The sequence below is a fragment of the Chlorella variabilis genome (genome assembly GCF_000147415.1).
Source record: "Chlorella variabilis unplaced genomic scaffold CHLNCscaffold_12, whole genome shotgun sequence".
Classification (NCBI taxonomy): domain Eukaryota; kingdom Viridiplantae; phylum Chlorophyta; class Trebouxiophyceae; order Chlorellales; family Chlorellaceae; genus Chlorella; species Chlorella variabilis.
Genome location: NW_005435076.1, coordinates 334,999 through 360,741, shown reverse-complemented (window position 1 = coordinate 360,741; position 25,743 = coordinate 334,999). Strand labels below are relative to the sequence as shown.

The 25,743-nt window shown below is 66.1% G+C and overlaps 12 protein-coding genes across 12 annotated transcripts in view; 7 read left to right on the top strand and 5 right to left on the bottom strand.

Annotated features, from left to right (window-relative positions):
- The window catches only part of CHLNCDRAFT_134734 (hypothetical protein), a gene marked incomplete at both ends in the record, with an annotated part of 5,546 nt that extends 4,292 nt beyond the window's left edge, over positions 1-1,254 (bottom strand). The window contains 2 exons of the mRNA XM_005846823.1: positions 173-789; positions 1,018-1,254. Of these exons, the coding sequence (XP_005846885.1) occupies positions 173-789; positions 1,018-1,254 (854 nt within the window). The remainder of the gene's footprint in view (positions 1-172; positions 790-1,017) is intronic.
- A 1,472-nt stretch (positions 1,255-2,726) lies between these two features.
- Positions 2,727-3,458, top strand: CHLNCDRAFT_134732 (hypothetical protein; the record flags this gene model as incomplete). Its single annotated transcript, XM_005847003.1, has 3 exons — positions 2,727-2,881; positions 3,044-3,113; positions 3,390-3,458. The coding sequence occupies 3 exons, from the start codon at positions 2,727-2,729 to the stop codon at positions 3,456-3,458; spliced, it is 294 nt and encodes a 97-aa protein (XP_005847065.1).
- Positions 3,459-3,901: 443 nt separating this feature from the next.
- On the top strand, positions 3,902-5,518 carry CHLNCDRAFT_134731 (hypothetical protein; the record flags this gene model as incomplete). Its single annotated transcript, XM_005847002.1, has 6 exons — positions 3,902-3,960; positions 4,068-4,158; positions 4,298-4,472; positions 4,609-4,742; positions 4,883-5,121; positions 5,329-5,518. 6 exons carry the CDS (start codon positions 3,902-3,904, stop codon positions 5,516-5,518), a joined length of 888 nt encoding a protein of 295 aa, XP_005847064.1.
- Positions 5,519-6,200: 682 nt separating this feature from the next.
- CHLNCDRAFT_134730 (hypothetical protein) lies at positions 6,201-8,034 on the top strand (the record flags this gene model as incomplete). The annotated part of the gene is made up of 5 exons (XM_005847001.1): positions 6,201-6,467; positions 6,640-6,936; positions 7,037-7,239; positions 7,354-7,713; positions 7,800-8,034. 5 exons carry the CDS (start codon positions 6,201-6,203, stop codon positions 8,032-8,034), a joined length of 1,362 nt encoding a protein of 453 aa, XP_005847063.1.
- A 94-nt stretch (positions 8,035-8,128) lies between these two features.
- On the bottom strand, positions 8,129-8,376 carry CHLNCDRAFT_134729 (expressed protein; the record flags this gene model as incomplete). The annotated part of the gene is made up of 2 exons (XM_005846822.1): positions 8,129-8,176; positions 8,266-8,376. The coding sequence occupies 2 exons, from the start codon at positions 8,374-8,376 to the stop codon at positions 8,129-8,131; spliced, it is 159 nt and encodes a 52-aa protein (XP_005846884.1).
- A 1,016-nt stretch (positions 8,377-9,392) lies between these two features.
- Positions 9,393-10,419, top strand: CHLNCDRAFT_23945 (hypothetical protein; the record flags this gene model as incomplete). Its single annotated transcript, XM_005847000.1, has 4 exons — positions 9,393-9,497; positions 9,710-9,867; positions 10,090-10,186; positions 10,327-10,419. Coding segments are annotated over 4 exons (453 nt in total), but the record flags the coding sequence as incomplete, so codon positions are not given.
- A 661-nt stretch (positions 10,420-11,080) lies between these two features.
- On the bottom strand, positions 11,081-15,713 carry CHLNCDRAFT_58054 (hypothetical protein). The gene is made up of 14 exons (XM_005846821.1): positions 15,519-15,713; positions 15,142-15,263; positions 14,835-14,996; positions 14,512-14,651; positions 14,170-14,304; positions 13,667-13,971; positions 13,383-13,579; positions 13,129-13,214; positions 12,761-12,989; positions 12,370-12,510; positions 12,092-12,184; positions 11,883-11,970; positions 11,597-11,730; positions 11,081-11,412 (listed from the first exon to the last, which is right to left on the bottom strand). Exons 1-14 carry the CDS (start codon positions 15,601-15,603, stop codon positions 11,167-11,169), a joined length of 2,163 nt encoding a protein of 720 aa, XP_005846883.1. The 5' UTR covers positions 15,604-15,713; the 3' UTR covers positions 11,081-11,166.
- A 541-nt stretch (positions 15,714-16,254) lies between these two features.
- Positions 16,255-17,506, top strand: CHLNCDRAFT_48876 (hypothetical protein; the record flags this gene model as incomplete). The annotated part of the gene is made up of 4 exons (XM_005846999.1): positions 16,255-16,323; positions 16,531-16,645; positions 16,869-17,104; positions 17,222-17,506. 4 exons carry the CDS (start codon positions 16,255-16,257, stop codon positions 17,504-17,506), a joined length of 705 nt encoding a protein of 234 aa, XP_005847061.1.
- An 810-nt stretch (positions 17,507-18,316) lies between these two features.
- CHLNCDRAFT_134725 (hypothetical protein) lies at positions 18,317-20,670 on the top strand (the record flags this gene model as incomplete). Its single annotated transcript, XM_005846998.1, has 8 exons — positions 18,317-18,403; positions 18,499-18,603; positions 18,748-18,879; positions 19,330-19,476; positions 19,780-19,851; positions 19,999-20,076; positions 20,188-20,442; positions 20,569-20,670. The coding sequence occupies 8 exons, from the start codon at positions 18,317-18,319 to the stop codon at positions 20,668-20,670; spliced, it is 978 nt and encodes a 325-aa protein (XP_005847060.1).
- A 727-nt stretch (positions 20,671-21,397) lies between these two features.
- Positions 21,398-22,032, bottom strand: CHLNCDRAFT_12290 (hypothetical protein; the record flags this gene model as incomplete). The annotated part of the gene is made up of 3 exons (XM_005846820.1): positions 21,398-21,608; positions 21,700-21,819; positions 21,905-22,032. Coding segments are annotated over 3 exons (459 nt in total), but the record flags the coding sequence as incomplete, so codon positions are not given.
- Positions 22,033-22,517: 485 nt separating this feature from the next.
- Positions 22,518-24,108, top strand: CHLNCDRAFT_24020 (hypothetical protein; the record flags this gene model as incomplete). Its single annotated transcript, XM_005846997.1, has 6 exons — positions 22,518-22,574; positions 22,742-22,849; positions 23,023-23,144; positions 23,308-23,529; positions 23,728-23,876; positions 24,026-24,108. 6 exons carry the CDS (start codon positions 22,518-22,520, stop codon positions 24,106-24,108), a joined length of 741 nt encoding a protein of 246 aa, XP_005847059.1.
- Positions 24,109-24,306: 198 nt separating this feature from the next.
- CHLNCDRAFT_134722 (hypothetical protein) overlaps positions 24,307-25,743 on the bottom strand; it is a gene marked incomplete at both ends in the record, with an annotated part of 2,966 nt that continues 1,529 nt past the window's right edge. The window contains 5 exons of the mRNA XM_005846819.1: positions 24,307-24,627; positions 24,761-24,853; positions 25,033-25,178; positions 25,278-25,384; positions 25,527-25,696. Of these exons, the coding sequence (XP_005846881.1) occupies positions 24,307-24,627; positions 24,761-24,853; positions 25,033-25,178; positions 25,278-25,384; positions 25,527-25,696 (837 nt within the window). The remainder of the gene's footprint in view (positions 24,628-24,760; positions 24,854-25,032; positions 25,179-25,277; positions 25,385-25,526; positions 25,697-25,743) is intronic.

The window sequence follows — 25,743 nt, the reverse complement described above, 5'->3', positions numbered from 1 at the left end:
CGCCACGGGCGTACAGGCAGCAGCGGACAAGGAGCAGCAGCAGGCGGGCGGGCGCGCATGCTACAGCACTCTTAACGGCACCAGGGCTGCTTGCAGGCGCTGCTGCCAGCCTCCCGGCAGGTGCGGAACGGCTCGGAGCGAGTGGCACACGGCAGAGGCTGCATGGCGGCACCTGTCTGCCGGGGTGGCGCCGCCACGCTTGTTCTTAGCGACGGTGCCGGGGGCAGGCCGCCCGCTGGTGCTGGGTGCGGCCTCCTGCTCCTGCTCCTGCTGCTGCTTGGCGGAAGGGGAGGCGGGGGCGGCTTGCTGCGCCGCCGCAGCGCCCTGCGAGCACACCTCCATGCTCCCGCTGGCGCCCGCCTGCTTGCTGTCGCCGCCGCCTGCTGCCGCTGCCTTCTGCTGCGCCACCTCCTTGGCGGCTCTGGCCGCCGCCGCAGCAATGACGTGGACGGGCGCAAATGCGGGCTGCTGGCCTTCCGCGGCCTGTGCCTCTCCCGGAATCATTGCGGCTGCCCCTGCGGCACCACCGGCAGCGGAACCAGCCTCGGTGCGTGGCCCGGCGCCATACAGTGACATCATGCTTCTGTTCATGCCGGTGCCGGGCGTTGCCTGGCTGTCTGCCTGCAAGTCCGGCGCATCAGCGTCCAGCTCCAGGTCGCTGCTGCCGCCGCCCTCGCTGCCTGATCTGTCGCCGCTGCTGCTGCTGCTGCCGCTGCCGGCGGTGGTGGCTCGCCCGCCGCTGCTGGCTGGCTCCCTGCTGCGGCTGCTCACGTGCTGCCGTTCCGTTGCCTGCGTGCAGACAAGGAGTGACGGAAACAAACAGGCTGAGGTCTGGAGCGTCATCCAGCAGGTCACGCCCTGCCCGGTTCACAAGTTGCTGCCGAAGAGCAGGCCAGCAAGAGGGTGGCGGCAGCGGCGGCGGCAGGCGGCGCTCCGCATGTGGCGCATGCATTGCGGCTGCCCTGCCCCACCCGCTCCCATTGCGCCCCGCCCTGTTCCCCTGCCCTGCCTCCCCACCTGTAGGCGCAATTCTGCCTTGGTGACGCCGCCCCGGCGCGCGATCGTCTCTACAGCACGCTCCACCTGCTGCCTGAACACCGGCAGCTTGTGCCGACTGTATTCCTTGTAGTTGCGCCTCAGGTACTCGCACACGGCGTCTGTATCTGTTATGTCCGAGTTGGAGCCATAATTTTCTATGCGAGGCACGAGCAATTTATCGTAAAGAGCGGTGCCTGGAGAGCGCTTGCCCTTCATATGGAGCTTCCCTGGTCAACAAAGGCAAGCAGGTGGTCAACAGAGCGAAATTCCGAGCTGTGCTGTGGCATGCTGTCCTGCTGGCAAACCTTGGGCTCCTCGTCGAGGAGCCCTCGACCAAATCGGCATGCGCAACAGACCCATACTTATCCATCTTGCTAGCCACAACTCGATGGCGCAGCCGCTGCGGCTCTGCACAGCATGGCCACACCCGCAACTCACGCCCACCAACACCCCTGCACCGGTTGCACCACGCCCTGGGGCCTGCAGAGCTTCTTGGGCGCGCCCCTGCTCCCGGCAGCGTCGCCACGCCGTAGTGTCGGCCCTGTCTCAGGAAGAGCCGCCAGCCGGCGACGGCGAAGGCTCGTCTCCACAGTCGGCCCTGCTAGCCGCGGTGCGTGTGCTTGCGGGTATGGCAGCCACTTGCTCATGGGCGTGCTTGATTGTGCAGCACTTAAGCGACGGGTTCACATTGCATTCAGCTGCCCGTTAGCAGTGATCTTCCATCCCGGCCAGGCCTGCGCCGGGACAGATGTTGCACCAGCCGCTCTCACCCGGCTGCTGCACCGCTTCACTGTCCACAGCTGCAAGATTCGGGAGTGCCCCTGGATCAGATCCAGCTGGGGCGGGCCCCTGACGACGAGGAGACCTGGACTGACTTACTGGACGCTGAGACGGACGATGTGTGGATGCGGAACCCGCAGGCAAGTGGCGTGGCCTGTGCTTGAAGAGATGCACTTGGCTTGGCCTAGATGATGATTACGTCTGGAGACTCCTCTGCCTTGCCTGCTGCAGGTGCCGGAGTTTGTGCAGGAGCTGCTGGGGGGTGAACTGCCGGGACGTAGCAGCAGCCCGCCACCAGCAGCGCAGCAGCAGCAGCAGCAGCAGCAGCAGCAGCAGGGGCAGCAACCGCGGCAGCCGCTGCAGTCTTGACCACCGAATCCGTCCCCATGGTCAGGGTTGCCATTCTGTGTGTTATGCTCTTATGTTGTTGTTGTGAGTTCACTTCCGTTCTCTACGGAATCATGCACTACAGGAGCTGCAGTCCTGAGTAAGCTGTAACCTCATACATTGGAGGTGCTTCCTCTTGCTGATCAGCACGTTGGCAGGGCAGGAATGTGCAGCTCAATGTTCGGGCTCGCCGACGCGGCACGCTGCGCCCGCTTTCATGGCGGTGCCCCCAAATCGCGGGCAGAGGGCTCATATAGCCAACCCCTCCTGTACTCTCACATGCCCTCGGACATCGTTAGCTTCGTAGTGCCCGGTCTCAAGTTAAACTTCGCCCACTCTAGTCGCTGCAGGGCAACCTCTTTGCCCAGGGAAGAACGGCAGCTGCTCATTGTAGCTTGAAAGCGCTGTTCAAAGCCGGCAGGCACTGCGTCGCTGCCACTGGGGCCCTTGCTTCACAGCACCGCCAGGCGGCAGCCACCCACGAGCGTCTGGGCATGCCGGCTGTGTAGGCTGCCACGCCTATGAGCCTGCGGTACGTGCTGCTGCTGCAACGTGACCTCCAGAAGGCGGTGCGCTTCTACGGCGATGGGCTGGGCCTGCCAGTCAGGGTGGTGACGGAGCGGTGGGCGGAGCTGGTGGCGGGCCCGTCCACGCTTGCGCTCAAGGCCACCGATGGGTGAGCCATCCGGCAGCGCACGTTGGAGCTTGCCACAATTCATGGAGGGTGGCAGAATTGCTCAGTGCTTAGTGGCTGCAATCTGGGAGAGCTATGGAGAGCGCATGCGGCACGCCTGAAAGGGTGGCGGCTGGCCTTACAGGCATGCTCATGTGCCTGCAGGGAGGCGTACTGCAGCACGGGCTACTCCCCTGTGCTGGCTTTCAATGTGGACGACCTGCAGTCCACGCTGGTGCGATGCCTGGAGCGCGGCGCCACCATGGACGGATCGATACAGCACAGCCCGCATGGCAAGGCAAGGCACAGCATCAGGAGGCCCGCAGCAAGCGCTGGGCGTTGCATCCAGCATGCTGTGCTGCCTTCCCTGCGCTGCCTTGTTGTTGAATGCAGTCACATGGTGTGGCACGAGGTAATGCCCTGGGCCCTCCCATAATTGGCAGCCACCGGCAGTGAGGCCTGCCTGCCTGCCTGCCTGCCTGCCTGTCTGCCTGCCACTGCCACTCTGCAGGTGGCAGCACTACGAGCACCAGATGGCGTCATGATCTCGCTCATGGAAACTGCGGTCGGCGAGGAGTGAACCTGGAGGCCAGCAATTGCAGCAGTGCCGCACTGCACTCTGGCCGCCTGTTCTTTGCTCCTTTCCTGTTCTTACTTGTCCTATTCAATGTCGAGCTAGGCTGCTATGAGTTGAGACATCTCTGCTGATCCCTGATCCCTGATCTTGGGGGTCCGCCAAGGCCTCATTCCTGCGTGGTCGCATCGTGATGGCCCGTGGCACGGCGGTGCGGTGCGGTGCAGGTACATCACCGCAGCACTGCTCGGCGGTGCTCCCTGATCCTGGCAATTGCGCCGCCCCATTCAAACGGCTACAAGCGTGGCCCTGTGTGCTGCCCGTCTCACTCTGTTTCGAAGGTGCCAGAGCGTGCTAGGTCGCAAGGAAGCGGCCAGCACGAGTTGCAGAGGCTGCACAGCGGCGTTGGAACAGCAAGGAGGGCCCCGTGAGGGCGAAGGCCCAAGACGATGAGGGCCCAAGCAATCCTTCACGCCGTGCACGACCGCCTGCAGGACCTGCCCTCGTGGTGCGTGGTGCAGCTGGCAGGGCCTGGCTGTTGGGGTGCGAGCCCCGCCACGCGTCTATGGGCACCCGCACCCATACACATTCTTGCTTGTCCTCTGTGCCTTGCAGGTGGCGGGACATCGACGCTAGCCTCGCCTGGCAGAAGGGCGTGTTCGATGGCCTGGCAGTCGCATACTGCGCGCTGGCAACGGTGGCGCTGGTGAGCGGCCGGTGACGGCCCGGCGGCCTGGGGTCGGGTCTCCATTGGGGAGCCGCTTTGTTCGTCCAGCAGGCCACACGCAAGCAGCAGACGAACCCTCACCACGCGTCATGCATGCCTGCCTCCTGCCTGCCCGCAGATCCAGATCATCCGCATTCAGCTGCGCGTGCCCGAGTATGGGTGGACCACACAGAAGGTCTTCCACCTGCTCAACTTCCTAGTCTGCGGCCTGCGCTCGGGCGTGTTTGCCTTCCGCACCCAAGTGCAGGACCTGCCATCCACGCTAATGCAGGCGGGGCTGCTGGACCTGCCAGGTCAGCGCAGCGGGGGAGCGGACACACAGCGGGCAGGGCAGGCCACGGCCGGCGACTGTGCTGTCGCAGCAACAGCTGCGAGCTCCCACGGATGTGCCGCCGCCCGATTCCCCCCTGGCGCCCTCCCCCCTCGCAGGCCTGCTGTTCTTCTCCACCTACACCCTGCTGGTGCTGTTCTGGGCGGAGATCTACTACCAGGCCCGCAGCCTGCCCACCGGCTCGCTGCGCCCCGCGTTTGTGGTGATGAACCTGGGCGTGTACGCCATCCAGGTGTGTGGCAGGCCCCTGTGCATGGCAGGCGCGGGCCAGGCACGGTGTAAGCAGGCGCAGAGGCGCTGGTGCGCCAGCCATGCATGTCCTGCAGGGCTTACCTGCCGCGTACACCTCCCCTTGCCCTGCGCTCCCCACAGATTGGCCTGTGGGTGTTCTGCTCCGTGAGCGGCACCGAGGGGCAGCAGCAGCTGGGCAAGGAGCTGTCGGGCTGCTTCCTGGCCTTTGTGTCGGCAGCTGCCGCCTTTGCCTTCCTTCTCTACGGCGGCCGCCTGTGGCTCATGCTGCGCCGCTTCCCCATCGAGTCGCGCGGGCGGCGCAAGAAGCTGCGGGAGGTGGGCCTGGTCACCACTATCTGCGCCACCTGCTTCCTCTTCAGGTGGGCCGCATCGCGGGGAAGGGGGCTGGGGAGGTGGCGTGCTGGAAGGGAGCGGTGCATACACAGCCCGCAGCCTGCCCGCCGTGGGGCGCTGTTGGGCGCGTGGCACTCAATGGCAGCAGCAGCAGCATTGGTTTGAGCTGCGGCCGCCTGCTGGCCCGCCAACCGACGCCGGGCCCCCGCCCCGCCTGCCTGCGCTGCCCACAGGAGCATCATCGTGGCCTGGTCTGCCTTTGACTTTGAGGATGCGGACCTGGATGTGCTGGGCCACCCGCTGCTCAACCTGGTCTACTACAGCGGCGCCGAAATCATCCCCTCTGCCCTCGTCCTTTACATCCTGCGCAAGCTGCCGCCCAAGCGACAGCAGCAGGGTTATCAGCAGATTCCCAGCCAGTGAGGCGGGCGTGCCCGTGAGCAGGGAGGCTTGTCCAGCTGTGCCGCGGTGTGTGGTGCACATGCACGTCACGCAGGCGCAGCAAGTCAGTTGGGTTTCTCCTGCCAGCCGCTGGCAGCCACCATGTGCCGATCGTGCCTGCTTGTCGTCCCGCCTCCACTTCTGATCCCCGATGCAGATGCTTTGTGCTACCTACTGTAGGCCCTTTTTGAATTTGACTTCTTTGCTGTTTTCTTTTCTCACCCTGCCCAAACATGCTTTCAAGCAAGTTGTTGGGACCCGTGCAATGACTGCCCCTCTTTGCATTTCCAGCTCTCCAGCAGTGTGGCACCCGTGCCCGCCGCTGACGATGTTGTAACAACAAAATTGACCTCGCTGCGCGAGTGGCGGTCACGCTGCGGCATGCTGTGCCTGGCAGTGCCTGCCGAACTCTGGATCTTGGCACCGCCGTCTTCCAGTCGCATCTTCCAGTCGCAGTTGTGACTCGCAAGTATCGAATCGGCCAGGTCACCTGCCCGCTTCTACGACGCATTGACCGCCTCAACGAGCGACAAACGCATTTTAAACCAGTCGCACGCCGTTATTCAGCTGCGAAATGGAGGCGAAGGAGCCGGGGGAGGGCGCGCCGCTGCTGCTTCACGCCGTGGCGTGTGGAGCCACAAGCCCTACGTCACATAGCGACAGCATGGCGGGCAAGCCGAGCGAGGCAGCACCCCTGCTGATACAGGTCTGCACAGCCTGTGGCGCTGCCTCCAGCCCCGCCCAGAGCGGCGCTCCCGGGGTGGAGCTCAGCGCCAGGACTGAGACAGCAGGTGGCAGCTCGCAACCGCCCGCCGGCACCCCGGCGGCGCTTGGGACGCCGTGGGGCATCACCACCGCGCTGCTGCTGGCCGACATGTTTGGCATCGGGAGCCTGGCCCTGCCGGGAGTGTTCGCTCGCCTGGGCTGGCTGGTACGTCCGGGGGCACCACTGTTTTGTGTTGCTGGGCTGGCTGTTTCACATGAACTTATGTTATGATTGTTTCATTCATTCATGAACAGCTCCAAGGCCACCGCTACACCTGCGTCTCTCAAATGCATCAGCCAATAGATGTCATGTGACCCCTCCTATTCTCCTACTGCAGGTCTCTGTCTCGCTGCTGGTCGCCTTTGCACTGGGGTGCGGATACCTGGGAATCTTATTCTCCAAGCTGGCGGTGGCGGTTCCGTCCGCCCAGAGCATGGATGAGATTGGCGCCGCAGCGATGGGGAAGACGGGGAAACGGCTGGTGTATGCCCTGGCCGGGTCGGCCATTGTGGTGGATCCAATCGCCCTGCATATTGTGTCTATGTTGGCTGTTCAACAGATTTTTCCAGCCCTGGGCACGCTGGCGGCATCGGCGGTTGTGGCCGCCTGCATGCTGCCGCTTGCTCAGATTCAGGTAGGCGCTGTGGGCGGGAGGATGATCATCCTCCGGCATCCTGCTCCATTGCCATGAGTGAATGAGCGCTGCTCTGACCACCCCCAACCACCCCATGCAGAGCATTCACGATGCCGCCTGGCTGTCCTTGGTGGCAACCGTCTGCATGATCTGCGCTGTGCTTGCAACGCTGTTCAAGCTGTTGGCTATCGAGGGGAGCCAGTGGGATGCCACCTCGCTGCTGCCGCCGCCTGGCACGCGTGGCATCGAGGGCTTGATTGCGGCGCTCTGCCTGTGCTTCGCCTTCGGGGGCCAAGTCAACTGGTGAGTGTTACATGTGACAGTGCATTGCAATTGGTGCCTCTGTACAGCAAACAGAAGACAGGCCCACAGCCTACCGTTGCAACCGCCAGGCTGCCACGCTACCCCTGCCCACAGGATGCGCTACATCAGTTCCATGCAGCACAGAGAGGACTTCCGGTTTTCAGCAGAACTAGCAGATGCAACGTTTAGTGTGTTCTACGTCTTGATTTCGGTTGTCGGCTACTCCAAGCTGGGCCCCAACTTCGACCACAGCAAGCCCATCACGTCGGTGCTGCCATGGGACTGGTGGACGGTGGTGATCAACACCGCGCTGTTGATTCGTTGCTTGGTGGCATATGTGCTCAACGCCAACGTGTTCTCCGATCTCTTCTGCCGGCTGGGCCGGCCCTGGCTGAGCAAGCTGGAGGATGCCAGCCCGCGCATGGGCCGCAGGGCATCCTGGGCGCTCGTCAGCTGCTCGTGCGTCATCATGAGGTGAGAATGGCTGCCATGCAGTGCCCTCCCGCATACCACAAGTGCCATCCTTGCCTCCTCATCAGTTCCAAGCCCTGCCGCTGCAGCTTCCTGGTGGCCTATGCGGTGCCAAAGTTTGACCTGGTCCTGGCGGTCATCGCTGTGGTGGGAGACGTGGCAGCTCCCTACACGCTGCCCGCGCTGTTTGGCCTGAAGCTGCTGCCCGACCTGCATCGCTGGGAGCGGTGGCTGCTGAAGACGCTGGTGGCCGTCAGCGTTCTCTTTGCTCTGTTTGGAGGGTATGCTGCCCTGTATACCCTGCTGGAGACCCTGGCAGATTGAGGAGGGTAACCGCGGGCATTTACAGGACTGGAGAGCAAGACATGAGTTACCCGAGTGTGTTGAGCGACCCCGAATGTAATATGGCAATGAAACTCTACCGCAGCGACTCGATTTGCTCGGGCGTGAGGGGCACCAAGTCCTCCTGCACACAGGCCAGGCAACGCCAGTGCACATGTCAATGCAATGCAGCAGCCAGGGAGCGTTCTTCATTATTCTTTGTTAGATGCCTACCTGGAACTGGCGGCCAACAGTGCTCAGGAAGCTCAGCCCACACAGAACGATCAAGAGCGTGGCCATCAAAAAGTTGCCCACAGGACTGAGTGCATCGGGCTGCTCCGCCATGTTTGCGGCTGCAACAGCAGTGGCATTAATACAGGCAGGGTGTGGACGGAGTGATGCAGCACACACACACAGACCAGAGCAATTTGCGGAGGTCGGCGCGGCCAGGGCAGCAGGAACCAGCCCAAGAGTGGGCACCTTGAGTGGGCAGGTCGGGGCGGGGAGCGGTGGGCCGCGGGGGTGCCGCTGCGGGCTGCTGCTCCTGCTGCGGCTCAGCCTCCGCTGGCTGCTCCTCGGCTCTGCACACTAGCCGCCTGAGGGACCCGGCAGCCAGGCGGTGCCTTGGGCGGAGGCTCGCCATGGAACAGTGTGCGCGTAGCGCGCATTTAGCGTTCACGCTGCATGAAAGCATCGTGGAGATTGGTGTCGTGGTGATGGGTCAGGCAAGGTGCAATGCAAGTGGCGCAATTGCCAGCTGGAAAACTACTTGGTGCTTGCGTACTATGCCCGCCCCCCTGGATGGTTTTATTCCCATCAAGGAGCACCCTGAATCCAGTCGGCTATCTACCACCAGCCTTGCCCCGGCACGATCGCCCACCCATGTCGGCTTGCACTTCCACTGGTGCTGCTTCAGTCTTGGGGTCGCTGTCTGCCACCTCTCGGCAGGTGAGCGCGATCGGCAGCGATTGCTGGAGCGGCGCTGTCGCGTGCAGGGTTGCTTCACCTTCAGCCTCTCGACACCTCCTTTTGCACTGCTGCAGAGGAGCCACGGGCAGGCGGGCACCTCGGCCAGGACACCAGCGGTAGTGTTGCACCACCGCCGACGCCTGGCGGGCTCCCCAGCCTGCGGGGCAACGGCGGGAGGGCTGGGCGGGCGGCGGCTGCGGGGCCCACGCAACGGCAGCAGATGGACGTGCGCGCAGTGGCTGGAGAACAAGTGAGCTGTGAATTGCGGTTCCAGCGGGGCAGCCGAGACAGTTTAGCACCCCACCTGCTGGCATGCGGCCAGCCAGGTGGCCGCAACTCCGTCCAGATACGCTGGCTGCGTTGGCTGAAGCCATGTGCCGCCCCTTTGCTGCTGCAGCGCCCAGATCGACTGCGACGTGCCGCTAGAGGAGGCGTTTGCGCTGTGGGAGGACCGCGAGCGCATCCCGCTCTGGATGCCCTGGATCACCAGCGTCAAGGTGGGGCTGCTGCTCGGCCCGCACATGGCTGCCTTGCAGGACCCTCCCAGCATGGTTTGCATGAACAATGGAAACTCATGTTGCAGTGTGGGCACCTCTCCCTGCGCTGTGGCTGGCATGCTGTCTCCAATGCGCAGCAGCAGCAGCGCAGGTCCACAAGTCCTGCCGACCACCCCTCCTCTCGCCACCCCTCCCTCTGCTGCGGCCTGCAGGTGCAGGCGGACGACCCGCGCATGTCCCGCTGGACGCTGTCTACCTTCCAGTTCAACCGGCAGTGGGAGTTCTCGTGGATGGCGCTCAACATGACGCCGCTGAAGCACCAGAAGATCCACTGGCGATCCGTGCCGGGCACCGTGGGCGGCAGCCTGGGGTCGGCGCTGGAGGTGGCCAACAGGTGGGCCTGCCTGTGTGGGATCCGCCAGGAGCCATCAACGCGCGCTTGGTGGGGGGAAGGGAGGACTCAAGAGGGAAACAAACAACCGTGGAAACCAAGCGACCATGTCTGGGGCTGCTGACAGCACCCCGCAGCCCCCAACCGTTCACCTTCTCCCATACACTGTTCACGTTCTCTGATGCCCCGCTGTGCCTGCAGGGGCCAGATTCGCTTCCTGCGTAAGGGCCAGCAGCGCTGCACCGTGAAGCTGACCATCAGCTATGAGGTGCCCAACGCCATGGCGCCCTTTGCCAACGTGAGCGACCGCTGCCTTGCCGGCTGGAAGGCATGCATGTGCCTGCCCGCACACGCCGGCCGGCCCCTGGCTGCCTGAAGTGCTTGCTGCACCGTGCGAATCAGCAACTGTGGCTTGCACCCCTGGCCACTCCACTGCAGCTGCTGACGCCGGTGGTGGAGGGCGTCCTTCAGGCGGACATGCAGCGTTTTGCAGAGTATGCAGTGCAGCACCGGGCCAGCACCAAGGCGTGACGGCCCACGCTGGCTGTGGCACCACCCCTCACTGCGCCTGTGTACCACCAACTTTGCTGAGCTGGCAATGCAATTTCGTTTCGCGACGATCAGAATACCTGCTGTCTGCTGTTTTCTCTATGTAATTACATGCCGAAGCATGCTGGGGCAAACGTGGCATAACATGGCAGTGGTGCCGCACAGCGCCTGCATGCATGGCATGGGCAGCTGGCATGCCTGGCGCTGCTGGCGACCGGACCAAAGAAATGTGGAAAAAAGGCAGCCAGCAAAGTAGGGCCAGGGTCCTCGCAGAGAGCAGTTCAGACAATGGCAAGCTGGGATCAACTTGGGAGGGAGAATACGTGAAAGGGGCAGGCGTTTGGCATCAGTCCAGACGGGGCCGGGCAAGGTGCTGGCGTGCTGGGGTGCGTGCAGAAAACGCTGGTGCCACAAATGAGGTTACTAGACAAGGGTGGTGGTGGAGAGGAAATGCAGAGGCTTGATGTATTTCGTAAATGTAGGACGGGACTGCGCTGGGGTGGGTGGGCAGCCTCCAAAATTATTCAATCGTGGTTCTTTCGAGTAATAAGAGAGTACAGCAATGGTGGCATACACCGGCCGGCGCCGCAGCGATGCGCGGCACCGAGCCTGGTTTACAACCCTGGACCTCCTGCCACTTGCTACTCCTGCCGACGGCGCCATCGCCCCCACCCCCCGCCGCTGCCCGCGCCCGCACAGCGCGCCGCGCTGCCACGGCACGCCGCCACCTCACAGCTTGCTGGCGGGCTGGGGGGTGTTGGGCGTGGGGGCCTGGGCGCAGCAGGCGCCGGCGCCCTCCGAGGCGCTGGCGGCGGCTGCGGCGACCGAGGTGCCCGCGCCGCCGCGCTGCGCGTCGTCGTAGTTGCGGGAGGCGATGTTGCGGGTGGGGGGCAGGTCCAGGGTGGGGTTCTGGGTGAAGAAGTTCCAGGGCTTGAGGTGGAACTCCAGGCGCTCCACAGGCATCACGGGCCAGTCCTGCGGGGTAGAGGCAGGAGGGGGGCGGGGAGGAGGGTGAGCGCTTGCAGGCGCCCGCGCAGGCGGGCATGGCGTCGCACGGCGGGATGCGCGCCACGCGCCGCCGAGGCTGTTGAGCGCTGCTGCACCGGCCGCAGGCGGGCACCGGCCGCAGGCGGGCGCGGGGGCTGCGCGGTGCGCGCACCTCCAGGCGCACGACGTGCGTGATGCCCAGGTTGAACCACAGCACGCAGTCGGCGCCGTCCAGGTTGCGGTTGGCGCGCGTCCACTGCCCGATGCCCTGGTTCTGCTCCGGGTCTGGATGCAGCGGGTAGTCGCCTGCGGGGGCGGCGGCGCGGGGGGAGGGGCAGCCGCGTGGGCATGCAGGCGCGAGGAGCAGGGCGCAGGGCGGCGCCGCCGGCCAGCCAGCCAGCGCACCCACGCCTCCAGCTCTCAGCCAGGCCTGCCAGCCCACCCACCCACCCACCCACCCGCGGGGTTCATCTCCTTGGGGTGGTAGGGGGTCACCCACAGGTGCTTGGTGGCAAAGACACCGCGGGTGGCGTGAGACGAGGTGGGCTGCACCAGGGATGGGCATCAGGGGCCGGCAGGTCAGAGCGTCAAGCGACAAGGGCAATGGCGGCGAGCGATGTTTGGGTTGCGGGGCGGCGGCTGCGGCTGCGGTGGCGGGCATGCTTACGTGGGCCAGCATGGGAGGGCAGGGGCTGCCCGGCATGAGCTTCCAGGCCACAGGTTTGCCCGTCACCGGGTTGATGCTGTTGGGGTTTTGCACCTGCGCCAGGGCGGGGCGGGGGCAGGGGGCTTGTCACAAACGGCGGGGCGCGCGGCGCCTCGGGCAGGCGGCTGCCCAGCAGGCGGTTTCCAGGGCAAAAAAGGCGGCGCTGCTGGGCATCCAGCACAGCCCCCGCTCTGCTGCGCTGGCCTGCCCTGGGGCCCCAGCGGCTGCAGGCGGCGCACCTTCCACACGCGGGAGCGCTCGGGGGCGCACATGCGCTGGGCCTCCGCCTCCCGCCCCAGCACGCGCTCCACAATGTCAAAGCCCACGCCGTGCGGGTTGGCAGGGCCCAGCGGCATCGGCTCGGCCTCCACCTCCACCACCTGCGCAGAGGGGCAGAGGGAGAGGCAAGACATGGTGTGTGGGGGGGTGGGGCGGCAGGCCTGGATGCAGCACCCGCGGCTGCCTCAGGCACGCTCAACCGTGCGCCTCCCACCCTGCGCTCTGCTGCCTGGCTGCCACTCCCGCCCCACCAGACGCGCCCACCCCCTCCCCCTCCCCGCACCAATCTCAACCAGAAAACACACACACACACACGCACGCACACACACACACACACACACAGCGCCTCACCTGCAGGTTCTTGCCTCCCTCTGGGCAGTCCACCGCGGGGTCGAGGCGCACCATGAAGAAGTGCTGGTGGATGTGGGCGTTGACGCCGGGGGCCAGGCGCGTGCCCCACTGCGGCTGCCCGCCGTTGGCCACCTCGGCGGGGAAGAGGGCGTGGGTGGACACGATGCCCGTCAGCTTGCCCTCAAACCCGATGGTGCCGTCCTGGTACAGGTACCAGTAGAAGCCGTACCTGCGGGGCAGGCGGCGGGGGGGCGGTACGGGGGAGGTGGGCACAGGGAAGGGTGAAGGAACACACCGGTGCCCCAAGCAGCAGCCCTCAGGCGGGCAGGCAGGCGGGCAGGCAGCAGCCCTCAGGCGGGCGGGCTCACTCGTAGTTGGCAATGGTGGCGATGAAGGAGATGACGAGGCGGCGGTGGCGCCGCACCTCCACGTGGCCGTTGCGATACTCGTAGTGCTGCAGGGGGCAGGGGGCGGAGGCGGGGGGGGGGGTCGCGGGCAGGGTGAACAGGCAGGCAGGCGGCCGGTCAGGAGCGCTGGCCCATTACAAGGCACGCAAGGCGGGCACGCCCTGTGCCCAGCCCGGCGCCGTCCCCGCCCCCACATCCCCGCCCCCATCGCCCACCTTCCAGGCCATGCCCACATCCTCCTCGTGCATGCACACCGCCTTCTTGATGACGGTCACGCCGCCGCGGGAGTTGTTCAGCACGGCGTCAAAGTACTTGATGTGGCCCAGGCAGTCGCAGCCCAGCTCCAGCGGGTTGGCGCAGAAGCCCAGCCCATAGTCCACAATGTCGTAGGCGGCCTTGTACTGGAAGGGCTCTGCACCAGGGGCCAACAGCTGGCGCGTCAACGCAAAAACCATTGTTTTTATTTCATTTCCCGTTATTTTATTTGCTGCCTGCTCACCCCTGGGCTCCCCGTAGGGCACGATGATCTCGGCCAGCGCGGCGCGGTACAGCACGGGGCGCCCCGCCAGCGACAGGTTGTTGAGGATGAGGCCCTCGCGCCAGGAGAAGCCGACGTGGAAGTCCCAGCCCTCCCAGCTCACGAGGTTGCCGCGCACGGCGAACGACGGCCCCTCGGGCTGCACAATGTTGAGCGGCTTCTGGGTGGTGCGCCAGGGGCGGTCCACCAGCGTGCGGTGGAAGTTGGCGTCCTGGGCGGGCACATCCCACCCCGCCTCCCCGTTCTGGCTGTACACTTTGTGGATCCTGCGGGGAAAGGGGGTGGCGCGGCGGCACGCAGGCAGGCTGGGGCGCGCTCAAGCAGCGGGAGGCGGGTGCGCTCGCACATGCCCCTCCAGCCAGCCCGCCAGCCGGGCGGCGAGCAAGCACAGGGACACAAGAAACGTGCCGGCAGAGTCAGCGGGGGCCCAGAGTGCCCCCCACCCACCCACCCCACCCACCCACCTGTCTGCGTGGTAGTCGTAGAAGATGATGGTGTCCAGCGGGTGGGCATAGTGGTTGTCGTCGGGTGAGGAGCGCATGTAGAGCAGGAACTGCAGGATGCGGCCCTCGGGAGAGCCGTAGCGGAAGCCAGAGTACCTGCGGGGGGGTGGCGGGCGGGGAGGGGGCGTGGTGAGGGGCGGTGGCAGGGGCAGGAGGCCAGATGGCGGCAGAGCCGGGGAACCGCCGCCACCACGGAGGGCAGCAGGGTGTCCCACGAGCGGCTTGCTCAAGTCGGCCAGTGCCGCACGCGCGGCCCGCTCCCCGCCTGGCGCGTGGCGCCGGCCCCCCGGGGCGCCGCCTCACCACGGATCCACCGCCAGCAGCTGCATGTCGGTGATGCCGTAGCGCGACGCCATGAGCGCCAAAAACTCCGGGTTCGCCTTCAGCCTCTCCTCGCTCTCCACCACGTCGTCGATCGTCAGGCAGGGCTGCACGCCCACCATCTGCGGCGGGGCAGGGCGGGCGCGGCGGGCGGCGGCGGGGAGTGGGCAGGACCGCTGCCGCCGCCTCCGGCGTGGACAGCACGCAACGCCCGCCAGGCCATCCCTGTGCCCTGCGCTACCCCAGCCCAGCGAGTCCAGCAAGTCCAGCCCACGCCCCCAGCCCAGCCCAGCACCCGGGCGCACCTCCTTCCACGACAGCACCTCGCCCTGCGCCCCCTCCAGGTCCACGACCGCCTCAATCACGGCATACGGCTCGGCGGTGACCTCCAGCACAGCCAGGGCGCGGCGCGCGGGGCGCGGGCCGTCGCCACGCAGGTACGCCAGCACGGCACCCTTCTCCGGCTCCTGTGTGGCGGGGCAAGGCGGGGCAAGGCAGGGGCGGGGGGCAGTGTCGGGGGCGCTGGCGCCGGCGCCGTACACCAGGCGGGGCAGCGCCGCAACAGTGCGCCTCCTCCTCCTCCTAGGAGGCCCTGTGCTGCCTGGTGCGCACCTGCGCCGCCATGGAGTTGAAGCGCAGCTTCGGAATGCCCAGCTGGGCGCCATACTCCCGGCACGCCTGAGCAGCGGCCAAAATCTCCTCGGCACGGATGGGGTCCAGCGGGTGCAGGTCACCTGTGGCACGTCAGGCACAGGGGATATTGGAGAGGGCGCCCTTGGCACCGGCAGGGGGCGGCTGGTGCACGATGCAAGGCCGGCGCCCGGTGCTTTGCGCGACGTGGTGGCGTGCGCAAGGCGCCGGGGCGGCAGCACCCTGCCACCACTTATTCGGTCTCGAACCGCCTCAAACGCGATGCTCTTGCCACCCCGCAGCCTCTGCAGCGGGTGCGGCTGCCTGCACGGACACCCCAAGGGCTTCATGCCCCTCACCTAGGGTGACGCCCGCCTGGGCCTTCCCGGCAAGGGTCCCGGCCCTCCTGGCCACATCAGATTGGTGCTGAAGCTGAGTCGTCATCCTGGTTGTAGTTGAGCTGGTAGGCCTCCAATGAGAGAGCGATTTCCGTATGAGCGATTGAGCCAAAATCCATAACTTTGGCGCTCACAGCATTCGTCAGCAAGTTGTTGAGGATGGTTGGCAGCAGAAATGAGGCGCTGGGAGGCTGGCGCCGCCCATGTAGCCCGCGGCCCCTGTGTGTACATCGGCAGTACCCACGTGAGGGAGCCAATTCAGCGCCACCCAATCAGAGCAGTGCATTCAAGGTCACCAGGCTGTTCAAGAGCCCCTGCTGCCGCACCGCCACACAACTCGCCATCCCAACCCAAAGCCTGGGCTCCTCCAATCGCCAGCAGCTACGTGCATCGCACTTGGGTTGCCTAGAACAGTATGAGGCGCGGCCTGGGGCGGCTTGCGGGCCTGGTGGATAGCATGGCTGCCGCCACTTCGAGCAGGGGGCTCCAGGAGAGCACGGCAGCGAGCTTGGCGGTGCGGGGACGATGCCCATGGCAGCCGCTCACCGCGGCGGGGCAGCGCGGCTATGGACAGCCGGCACTGTCGGAGCAGGAGGCGGGCGGCAGCGGCAGCGTTGCAGCAGCAGCAGCGTTGCAGCAGAGCATCCGCAGCAGCCGCACCACGCGGCGCACCGGCCTGGTGGCGGTCAAAGTGGGCATGACACAAGAGTGGGACGCTTGGGGCGTGCGTGTGCCGCTCACCGTGCTGTGGGTGGACGACTGCCAGGTGCAAGCGGGCGGCACGGCACTGCTTGCAGCGCCCGAGTTGCATATGCATGTGCTGTCCTGCGCTGGCACATCTGACGCCTCGCATTGCCTGTTGCCACTCAAAGCATTGCCTGTTGCCAGCGTGCCGATAGCCACAGCCTGGTGCCAGTGTGCTGACCCCACCGCGGGCACTCTTGGCCGCCCTGCCTCCACCCGTCCTCTGCAGGTGGTCCAGGTCAAGACCGACGACAAGGAGGGGTACACCGCGCTGCAGCTGGGCTCCGGCTCCAAGCGGCCCAAGCAGCTGCGCGGCACGCTGCGAGGGCACTTCGACGCGGCAGGTGCGGTCACGAGCGGCTGCGGCAGCGGGGGCACCCGCCCACCTGCCCTCGGATGCGCTGCCTGGCTGCTGGCCCCGGCAGCATGCTGCAGTGCGACAGTTGGCCTGCGCGGCTGCTCCGGATCCCAGCATCGCCCCACAACTGTGCCAGCGTGCCTTGCTGCTGCCTCCCCTCCTGTGCCATCACCCCCCAACCCTCCCTGCCCCCCCCCGCACGCGTGCAGGCGTGGCGCCCAAGCGCAGGCTGGCAGAGTTCCGTGTGTCGCCCGACGCCCTGCTGCCAGTAGGCCACGAGCTGCGTGCCTCCCACTTTGTGGCGGGCCAGTTTGTGGATGTGACGGGCACCAGCATCGGCAAGGGCTTCCAGGGCGTGATGAAGCGCTGGGGCTTTGCCGGCCAGCCCGCATCGCACGGCAACTCGCTGGCGCACCGCGCCGCTGGATCCACGGGCGCCTGCCAGGTGCGCGCGCGCTGCCACGCAGGGAGCAGGGGTGGATGGGGCAGCTGCCGTCCCTCTTGCCTGGACCACCCGCCCAGGTTGCCCTGGCCCTCAGCCACCACCCCTCCGCCCCTGCAGGACCCGGGCAAGGTGTTCAAGGGCAAGAAGATGCCGGGTCGCATGGGCGGCGAGCGCGTGACGGTGCAGAACAACCAGGTGTTCCGCGTCGACCCGCTGCGCAACCTGCTGTATGTGCGGGGGCATGTGCCGGGGCACAAGGGCAACTTTGTGCTGGTGCGGGACAGCGCCAAGAAGACGCTGGAGCAGCAGCCGCCGCTGCCGGTGCCCACGCTGCTGGAGGGGGAGGCGCGGGTGACGGTGGCGCCCCGCGCTGCCACCGACCCTTACGACTACAAGGAGTGAGGGCGCCACAGTGTAACTGCACCCTCAGAAGCCACAGCAGCCACAGCGGCATGCAGAGAAACGAAGTGGCTGTGGGGCCACCGCGGCGGAAGACGGGGCGGGTCGCGCGGGGCAGTGCGGCTGGCGGTGCTGCAGGCACCCTGCGCCACCTCAGTCTGCCTCGCAATCCCTCTCCTTAGAATACGCAAAGGAATGCCTGGCTCCCTGCTGAGTCCGTGCTGGGACCTTGCCTCCCAAATGGCCCTCTCCTGCCGCCCCGCCCGCATTCTCGCCCCATCTGAAGCGCACCCTGCAAGGTTGTTTTGCTGCCCGCGTCTGCTCTGCTGCCCTGCCTTTGCTTGGTCGCCGCCGCGCTGCATGGCCGCCTGCACTGCGTGATCGCCTGCCCCTGCACCACACTGCACGTTTTTGGTTAGGACCAGGTAAGGCGCGTTTGTTATAGGCCCCTCCTCTTCGCACCCCCGCTCCTTCTGCCTCCTCCGGCCTCCACCAACCTGCTAGCCAGCAGCATGAGCAGCCAGCCGGGCGGCAACGCCGCTCTGCACCACGCACCACCCCCGCACGGAGCACCCTGCCCCCACTGGAGGCTGGCGCGACTGCGGCGGCGGCGCCGGAGGTCGCTACATATTGAGGGAGCCTGGTGGTGTGCTTCTGCAGACCGCCACCCGCCCGGCTCAGCAGGGCTTACTTGAAGGTACGAAAGCTGGCAGGGGGAGGAGCAGTGAGCACAGGAGGGTGCTGTTTCCAGCCATCACCGGGCCACATGTTGCCGGCTTCGTCTGCCTGCAGGCGAGCGGCGCACCGCAGCCCATGGACACCCGGAGCTTTGTGGACTGCCAATTCTTCCTGCGAGGATCCTGCGGCAAAGGCAGCTTGTGCCCTTTCAGACATGACCCGGTGCGCCTGCCGTGCCAAGCGCCATCCTCTCTGTCCAGCCTGCACTGCACCTCCCAACGTCGCTGACCCCCCACTCCCGCCTCCCATTCCTGCAGTCCAAGATCACCGGCTTTCGCCAGCAGCAAGGCCAGCAGGACTGTCTCTTCTTCCTGCAGGGCCGCTGCACCAAGGGCTCGCTCTGCCCCTACCGTCACGACCCGGTGGGTGCGCGCCTCCTGCCCTGTGCGCCTCAGCTGCTGCACATGGTCGCACCCTTCAAGCCCAGCTGCAGCAGCTAGCACTCAACATGTGAAACATCACTGTCGATGCTGAAATGCTTGCGCCCGGGATGCCCACACCTGCAGGCCAAACTGCCACAGCAGCTTCAAGCAACAGCAGCAGTAGCTGGGGCACCTGCTCCCGCGCCATCCCCCGTCACTGTCGACTTTGGCCCGGCTGATGCCCCGCAGCAGCCGCAGCAGCCGGAGCCCGCAGCTGTAGCAGCCCCCAGGCTGATTAGCATGCCTGCTGCAGCAGCGCCCACATTTCCAGCACTACGGCCGGTCAGCATGCCTGCTGCAGCAGCGCCCACATTTCCGGTACTACGGCCAGTTGCAGCGGCCGCCACAAGGCAGTACCCGCAGCTGCAGCCTGTAGCACAGCGCCCGGCTGCCCAATCATCGCCCGCTGCGGCACGTGCCACTGTGGCAGCATCACCAGCTGCAGGCGGCATTCCATCCCGGCTGGCTGGCAGGCTGGGGCCTGCTGTTGCCAAGGCGAATGATGACCATCCAAGCAGCAAAACGCAGGTGGGGGGGTCGTTGTTTAGGTGCCTCCTGCTTCAAGGACTGCAATCTCTGTTGCTGTTCCCAGAAACCGTCCTGTCAGCAAAATGGTACATAATGTACCAATTTTTGCTCTGTGCCGCCCTCCTCCCCTCCGTGTAGCTGCCCAAGCGGCTTTCTGAGAGGGAGGCGGACACTGATGCCGGGCGGGCGCCCCGGCGGCGAGCAGCTGGCGCGCTGGGCTACGCGCTATCAGCACTGCAGGATGCGCTAGGCCCAGATGCGCATCACGAGGCAGCTGGCAGCAAGGTGGGTTTCAACGGCAGCAAGGCGCTTACATGTATGGTATTTGCTGTTTGCAGCCCATCTCGTGCACATAGTGTCAGCTGGGAGTGCAGGCTTGAGTGGGCATTGTCTGCTTGCGTTACCATGGTGCAGGCACCAGCACGCTTGGACCCTGCAGCTCAGCGTAAGAGGCGGCTGGTTAGCCATTCACAGGAGGGGTCAGGCGCAGAAGAGGTGGAGCAGCAGGCAGTGCCTGCCGCCAAGAGGACCGCGGCCGGCAGCGCTGCGCTGGCCAGGCCCCGTGTTGTCCCTGTTGCCGCTAACAAGCCCGCGGCACCAGCGGCGCAGCAGCAGGAGGCGGCTGTCCCGCCGCCTAAGAGCATTGATGAAATCCGCAAGGTGGGTTGGCAACCTTTGATGGCCAGCGGCCTGCAGGGCCTGCAGCCTATTTGTTTGGCTCTCCGGGCCATCATGGGTTGTGCTTCACGTTACCTCGCATGCCAAGCCTCAGTGCAACCTGCTCTGCTGCCTGCATTGCTGGTGCAGGAGAAGCGGCTGCAGCGGTTTGCACCTCTGCAGGGCACCAAGCCCGCAGCTGCAGCAGCACAGCCGGCGGCGCCCAAGGTGTGCTGCCGCTGCGGTTCATTGCTGCGACACTGTGCTGCATGCATCTGGAGTGGAGCGCAAAATTGCTGCTCTTGCGTATGAACTCAAATTGCTTGCGTTTTATTGCAGGCCTCTGGCAGCGGGACCAAGAGGCATGCCCCCATCGTGTTCCAGCCCGAGCAGGCCGCCTCGCCGACAGCCTCGCCACCAGCGGTGTCGGCGGCCTCCAAGCAGCCACCAAAGGCTGCGGTACCAGCCGCCGCCAAGCCTGCCCCCGCGCGGCAGCCTGCCCAGCAGCAGCTGGCAGAGCAGCCCAAGGTGGCGCCCAAGCAGCCTGCGCAGCAGCAGCCGGCTGAGGAGGCGCTGGAGCTTGGCGACGACGACGTGAGTGCGGCTGACTGGAGAGAGTGGCTGTCACCATGTGCAGGCAGAACCGTCGCGCACCAAAGCGTTCCTTGTTCTGCTGCTTCTGATTGTGTGTGTTTCCCTGCCTGCCACCCCCTGCTGCAGCTGGACTTTGAGGGAATGGAGAGCGGGGATGGTGGGGGCGGAGATGGTGCGGATGAGGACGACTTTGAGGCGCAGATGCGGGAGCTGGAAGAGGGGCTGTGACGCTGCATGGCACATCGCCGTTTGCCTGCGCTGGGCAGAACCAATAGGAGAAGGCACAGCATGCATGCACGTTCCCACACAGCATGCCTCGACGACATAAGTTCTTCCCCATGCCCTAAACTTCCAGAGCGCTGCCTGCCTCGGTGGCATCGTGTGTTCCACGTCTCTCTTTCCTTGTTGCTTCTTCCTCCAGTTTAATGCATTCCGAATGCGCATTTCTATTCACAAAACAACTGAGTGTCGGCCCAATGACATGGCCCAAGTGCTGTACACCATTCAACTGTGTAACACCGGACAAACTGTGAAGCCCTGAGAAGTGCAGCTGGTACTTCAGAAAAACTGGGAGATATGCAGACGTGATCTGATTGAAGCTGAAACAGAAACGAATGAGTGCAATGCCTTCAGGCAGTATGGCAAACATCAAAACTGGGCGCAGCCACCGGCTCCTGGCTGCCAGGCGCTGCCCCCACCAGCGACACCGTCTCGCAGTCGGCCTGCAACTGCTGCCTCCCTGACTGCGAGGCCGGGGGGGCGTGGTGATACAGCACCGCAATGCCGGTGAGCAGCAGCAGCACCTGGATGATGGCGGGCAGCCTCATGATGCCGGCATACACGCTGGCAGGTTTGGCGAATGCTTGGATGAAGGTCTACAAGACAGAGGAAGCACCAGCATTTGGCGTGGCAGTGGCAGGTGGATTGGATGGGCCGGCTGCAGACGGTGCAGAGTCAAGCGGCCCACCTGCTTCTCCTGGATGCCTGCCGCCATCGTGGCCAGCCCTGCCACAAAGATGGATTTGCCCAGGTAGCTGTGGAGGGGGCCCAGCGCCCTACGCTGGCCCAGCGGGAGCTTGGGCCACACGTAGGCTCCCGCGCCCATCAGGTACTGGAATGTGAGCAGCGACAGAACCGCCATGCCCATCCAGCTGTGGGCGCTGTACCTGCAGCAGCACGGCGACCGTTCAGCAAGAAGGGCAGGGGCTGAGGAAAACACCACAGCGAAGGCATCGCTGCTGCTGCTGACCAACTCACAGGTTGGGCACAGGGGCAGGGCGCTTGAGCGTGTGCGACTTGAATGCCGCGACCACGCCCAGCACCGTGCAGATGAGCGCCGCCGTGTGCAGCAAAAAGTGGTATGCCTTGCTGTGCGCCCTGCACACAGCATGCAGGCACGGGCAGCTGGTGGGCAGGCGCAGATGGCAACTCGTTCAAGCGTATGCCCGGTGCTGCAGCGCACCTGTCCTTCACCGGAACCAGCGGGGCTCTGTAAGCCAGCACCGCTTCCGCCATGAGCACAGGGAAGCCCAGGGTGAGGAGCAGCGGGTGCCAGTTGAACAACTGGCTCGTGTCGTTGCTTTCACCGTCGGCGGTGGGGCGCGGGGAGAGGCGCAGGCCGCCGAGGAGGAAAATCCAGGAGGCCATTGCCAACAGCACGGCTCCTTGCAGCGCCCTGGTGAGATGCTTGATCGCTGGTGGAGCTGGGGGGCCCAGCCAGAAGGCCACGACGGGGGCCTCTGCGCCAGGCGACATAGCTCTGCTGCCTGCCGCACGCTGCTTGCCAATCAAGGAGCGGGGCTTGGAGCCCATTGGTTCCGGGGTGTGGTCTCGGGCCTGCTGTCTTCAGCGTGCCGCTGTACGGCCGCCTCCCAAGCACTACGGCCACATTCCTTCACGCCCATGCCTCCCAGGCACCTCATCGTGGAACTGGCAATCAGGGCAGGTCATAAGAGCAAGCGCAGCGGGCAGATTTCACAGGATCAGCGAGGGGCTCACTCCAGCAGAAGCCATCACGGCAGCGTCCTCAGCCAGTCCGCAGAAGGCTGCCCTAATAGCGCTGCAGGCCTGCAGTCATGGCACGCTATGATCGGGCCATCACGGTGTTCAGCCCTGATGGGCACCTGTTTCAGGTGTGCGGTGCTCGCAGGCTGCGCCCTGCATCGGCAGCCTGGCGGACGTCCAGGTCTTGGGGCAGTGATCACTAGCTGGTGACGCATGGGGCGGTGGTGGCGGTGGCGCTCTCCTCCCTGCTGTTTGCACTCCGCCCTGAACTCTCGCAGCTGGCACGCTGCCGCAGGTGGAGTATGCGCTAGAGGCGGTGCGCAAGGGCGCGCTGGCGGTGGGTGTGCGGGGCACGGACGCCATTGTGCTGGGCGTGGAGAAGAAGGCGGTGGCCAAGCTGCAGGTGCGGCATGCCAGCCAGGCAGGCATGCCATTTGGCATGCATTTTCCGCTGCGGCATGTTGCGCATCCTGTTGCTGTGGCTGCCCCACGCTTGGCCCTAATGTCATGCAGCCAGCACCACACATGCCAACCCGCTTGTCCCCACTGCTTGCCCCGCCCCCGTCTCTGCCGCAGGTCGCCCAGACGGTGCGCAAGATTGCCCAGATCGACGACCACATCTGCCTGGCCTTTGCCGGGCTGACGGCGGACGCGCGGGTGCTGATCAACAAGGCGCGCATAGAGGCGCAGAGCCACCGGTACGTCGCTGCTGGTTGGCTGGGGAGGGAGGGAGGGAGAGAGGCTGGGAGGCGGCCCGCTCCCGGCCTGCCTGCCTAGTTCCCTGGTCCTCCTGCGTGCATCTTGGCTGCGAGGCGGTGGCGGTGACGCTGTGCTGCGTACGCGTGTTGCCGTGCGGTGCAGGCTGACGCTGGATGAGCGTGCCAGCGTGGAGCACATGACGCGGTACATTGCGGGGGTGCAGCAGAAGTACACGCAGTCCGGCGGCGTGCGCCCCTTTGGCATCTCCACCCTCATCGTGGGCTTCGACCCGCTGGGCCGCCCCGCCCTGTACCAGACCGACCCTTCGGGAACCTACTCAGCCTGGAAGGCAAACGCCATTGGCCGCAACTCCAAGACCGTGCGGTGAGCGGCGGGGCGGGGAGGGTGGTGGGGTGGGCCGTCAGGGGGCGGGGCAACAGCGGGTCTGGGGAGGTGGGGGGCAGGCGGTGTGGAGCTCTCCAGTCTACTGGATGATGTTGTTGCCGCTTTTCGGCCCTTCCTGCATTGCGCCTGCCACCGCCACCGCCACCACCGCCACCGCCCCCACGCCCCTCCATGCAGCGAGTACCTGGAGAAGAACTATGCGGAGAGCAGCGGGCGGGAGACGCTGAAGCAGGCGCTGCGGGCGCTGACGGAGGTGGTGGAGGGCAGCAGCAAGAACATCGAGGTGGCGGTGGTGGAGAAGGAGGCGGGGCTGCGCTTCCTGTCAGGTGCGCGCGCGCGTGGGCCCGGCCCAGGCGCAGGCCACGCCAGCCGCCGCCGTGCCGGACGGGCCCAAGCACGCCACGGTTGGGGCGGCTGCACGTCGCTCCACCACCTGTGCCGCGCACCCACGCCCGCCTACCTGGCATGCGTGCAGACGAGGATGTGGATGGGCTGGTGAAGGAGATTGAGGAGGAGAAGGCAGCAGCGCAGCCGCAGAGGCCGGCGGCGCAGCCATAGCGGTAGCGGCAGTCGGCAGCGGCGGCCAGTCGCAGCCCTCTGGTCCCGCCGGCATGTAACAACACACATCCTGCCGGCAGCTTCAATGGCCTGGGTGGGGTGTAACAAGGGACCTGCCTAGGCGCAGGCACCGGTTTGCAGCCGCAGTTAACAGCCGAAACAGAAGGCCAGAAGCCCTGGCTCTCCTGTTCCAATGCTTCAAACCGGTCCATTTCGCTGCCCTGTGTTTTCATCGTCGCCTGGTGTCGCATCCTCCGTGCCTGCCGCTGCCTTCTTCCCCAGGCCCGCAGCAGCCGCAGCCGGCTGCGCCCGCTCCTCGGCGGGAGGAGGCACGTCTGCTGCAGCACCTCCGCCTGCTGCGGCCATTGCTTGCGCGACATCTTCTGCCTCTGATCTGGGCGCTGCCGCCCGCGCTGCTGCAGCGTCGCCCCCGGCTTTGACTGGGAACCCCGCCTCGTCAGCCCGCTGCCAGGTGTAGGCGCAGCACCACAGCCAGCTGGGGCTCACTACATGCTTGCCCTGCAGGCAGGCAGGCAGGCAGGCAGGCAGAGGCCAGCGCAGGTGGGTGCAGCACGCGGGTGCGGAAGCAAGCGGCCAGGTGCGGCAGCAGCCAGCGCCAGCCATCCAGCATCAGAAACAGCGGCCACCGCACCTGGCCGCACGCCCAGCGCGTCTTGTCAGTTGTGTCAGTTGCCACCACATGCGTCACGCCCTGCCCCGTCTCCCGCACACACTCGGCGCCCAGCTGCGCGCAACAGCGCCGGCGGGGAGCAGCAGCGGGCTGAGCAGCAGGCCTGGCACGCAGCTGGGTGCATGGCCAGCCCGGGAGCCACCCAGCCCAGTCCGGTTGGGCGCAGGCGGGGCCGACAGCCGCCATGGCGCATGCTTGCTCCCCTCCCACTGCTGCCCCGCCTCCCCACTCACCTTGAGCGCCAGCTGCCACAGCGGGTGCGCCGACGGGTCGGCGCAGTCCAGCGGCATCACCCGGCTGAACAGCAGGCGGCACTCCGCCAGAACCGCCCTCCTGGCCGCACCCAGCAGCGGCCGCACGTCGGCGGCGCCAGGGTCGCCTGCAGGCACGCCGCCTCCTCTGCATTCAAGGCCTGCGCCCTTCACAGGCCATCCACCCAGCGCGCGGCATGCGGGCACCGGCTGGCAACTACACCCACCTTGCTCGAAGAACTGCTGCTGCACCCCCGACATGACCCGCAGGCAGGTGGCCAGCGCCCCGCCGCCCCCCTCCTCATCCACCGCCCGCTCCAGCAGCGACTGGCTCCTGCGCGCCGGCGGCAGCAGGGCGGGGTGCGGCGGCTTCTGCAGATGCGCTGTGCAGGCCCCAAGAGCCGCGCCTCCAGCGCCGCTACTAGCCCACCCGCCTCTCTCACACACAGCCCTGCCCCGCCACCCCCCACCCCCACCTGAACCCGAAGCGCGCCGCATCGGCGGGGAAGTACAGGTAGCGCTCGATCTGCACCAGGTTGTCCCTGTGCCGCGGCCACACCCCCTCTGTGTCGTCCAGGATCAGCACGCACCGCTCCCGCCCCAGCACCACATCCAGGTCCTTGACGTACCGCTGCGTGGAGTCGCCCTGCGGGGGGGCGGGGCGTGGGGGGGGGGGGGGGGGGGGCGGGGCTG

Bases quoted from the DNA above. Each gene is read 5' to 3' on its own strand.
- CHLNCDRAFT_58054 (XM_005846821.1), bottom strand. From the start codon at position 15,603: ATGACGACTCAGCTTCAGCACCAATCTGATGTGGCCAGGAGGGCCGGG. The intron at 13,972-14,169 runs GTGGGTGGGTGG...CTTTCCCCGCAG, and splicing joins TACGACTACCACGCAGACAG to GATCCACAAAGTGTACAGCC. The intron at 12,511-12,760 runs GTGAGGCGCTGT...CCCTCTGCGCAG, and splicing joins AGGGAGGCAAGAACCTGCAG to GTGGTGGAGGTGGAGGCCGA.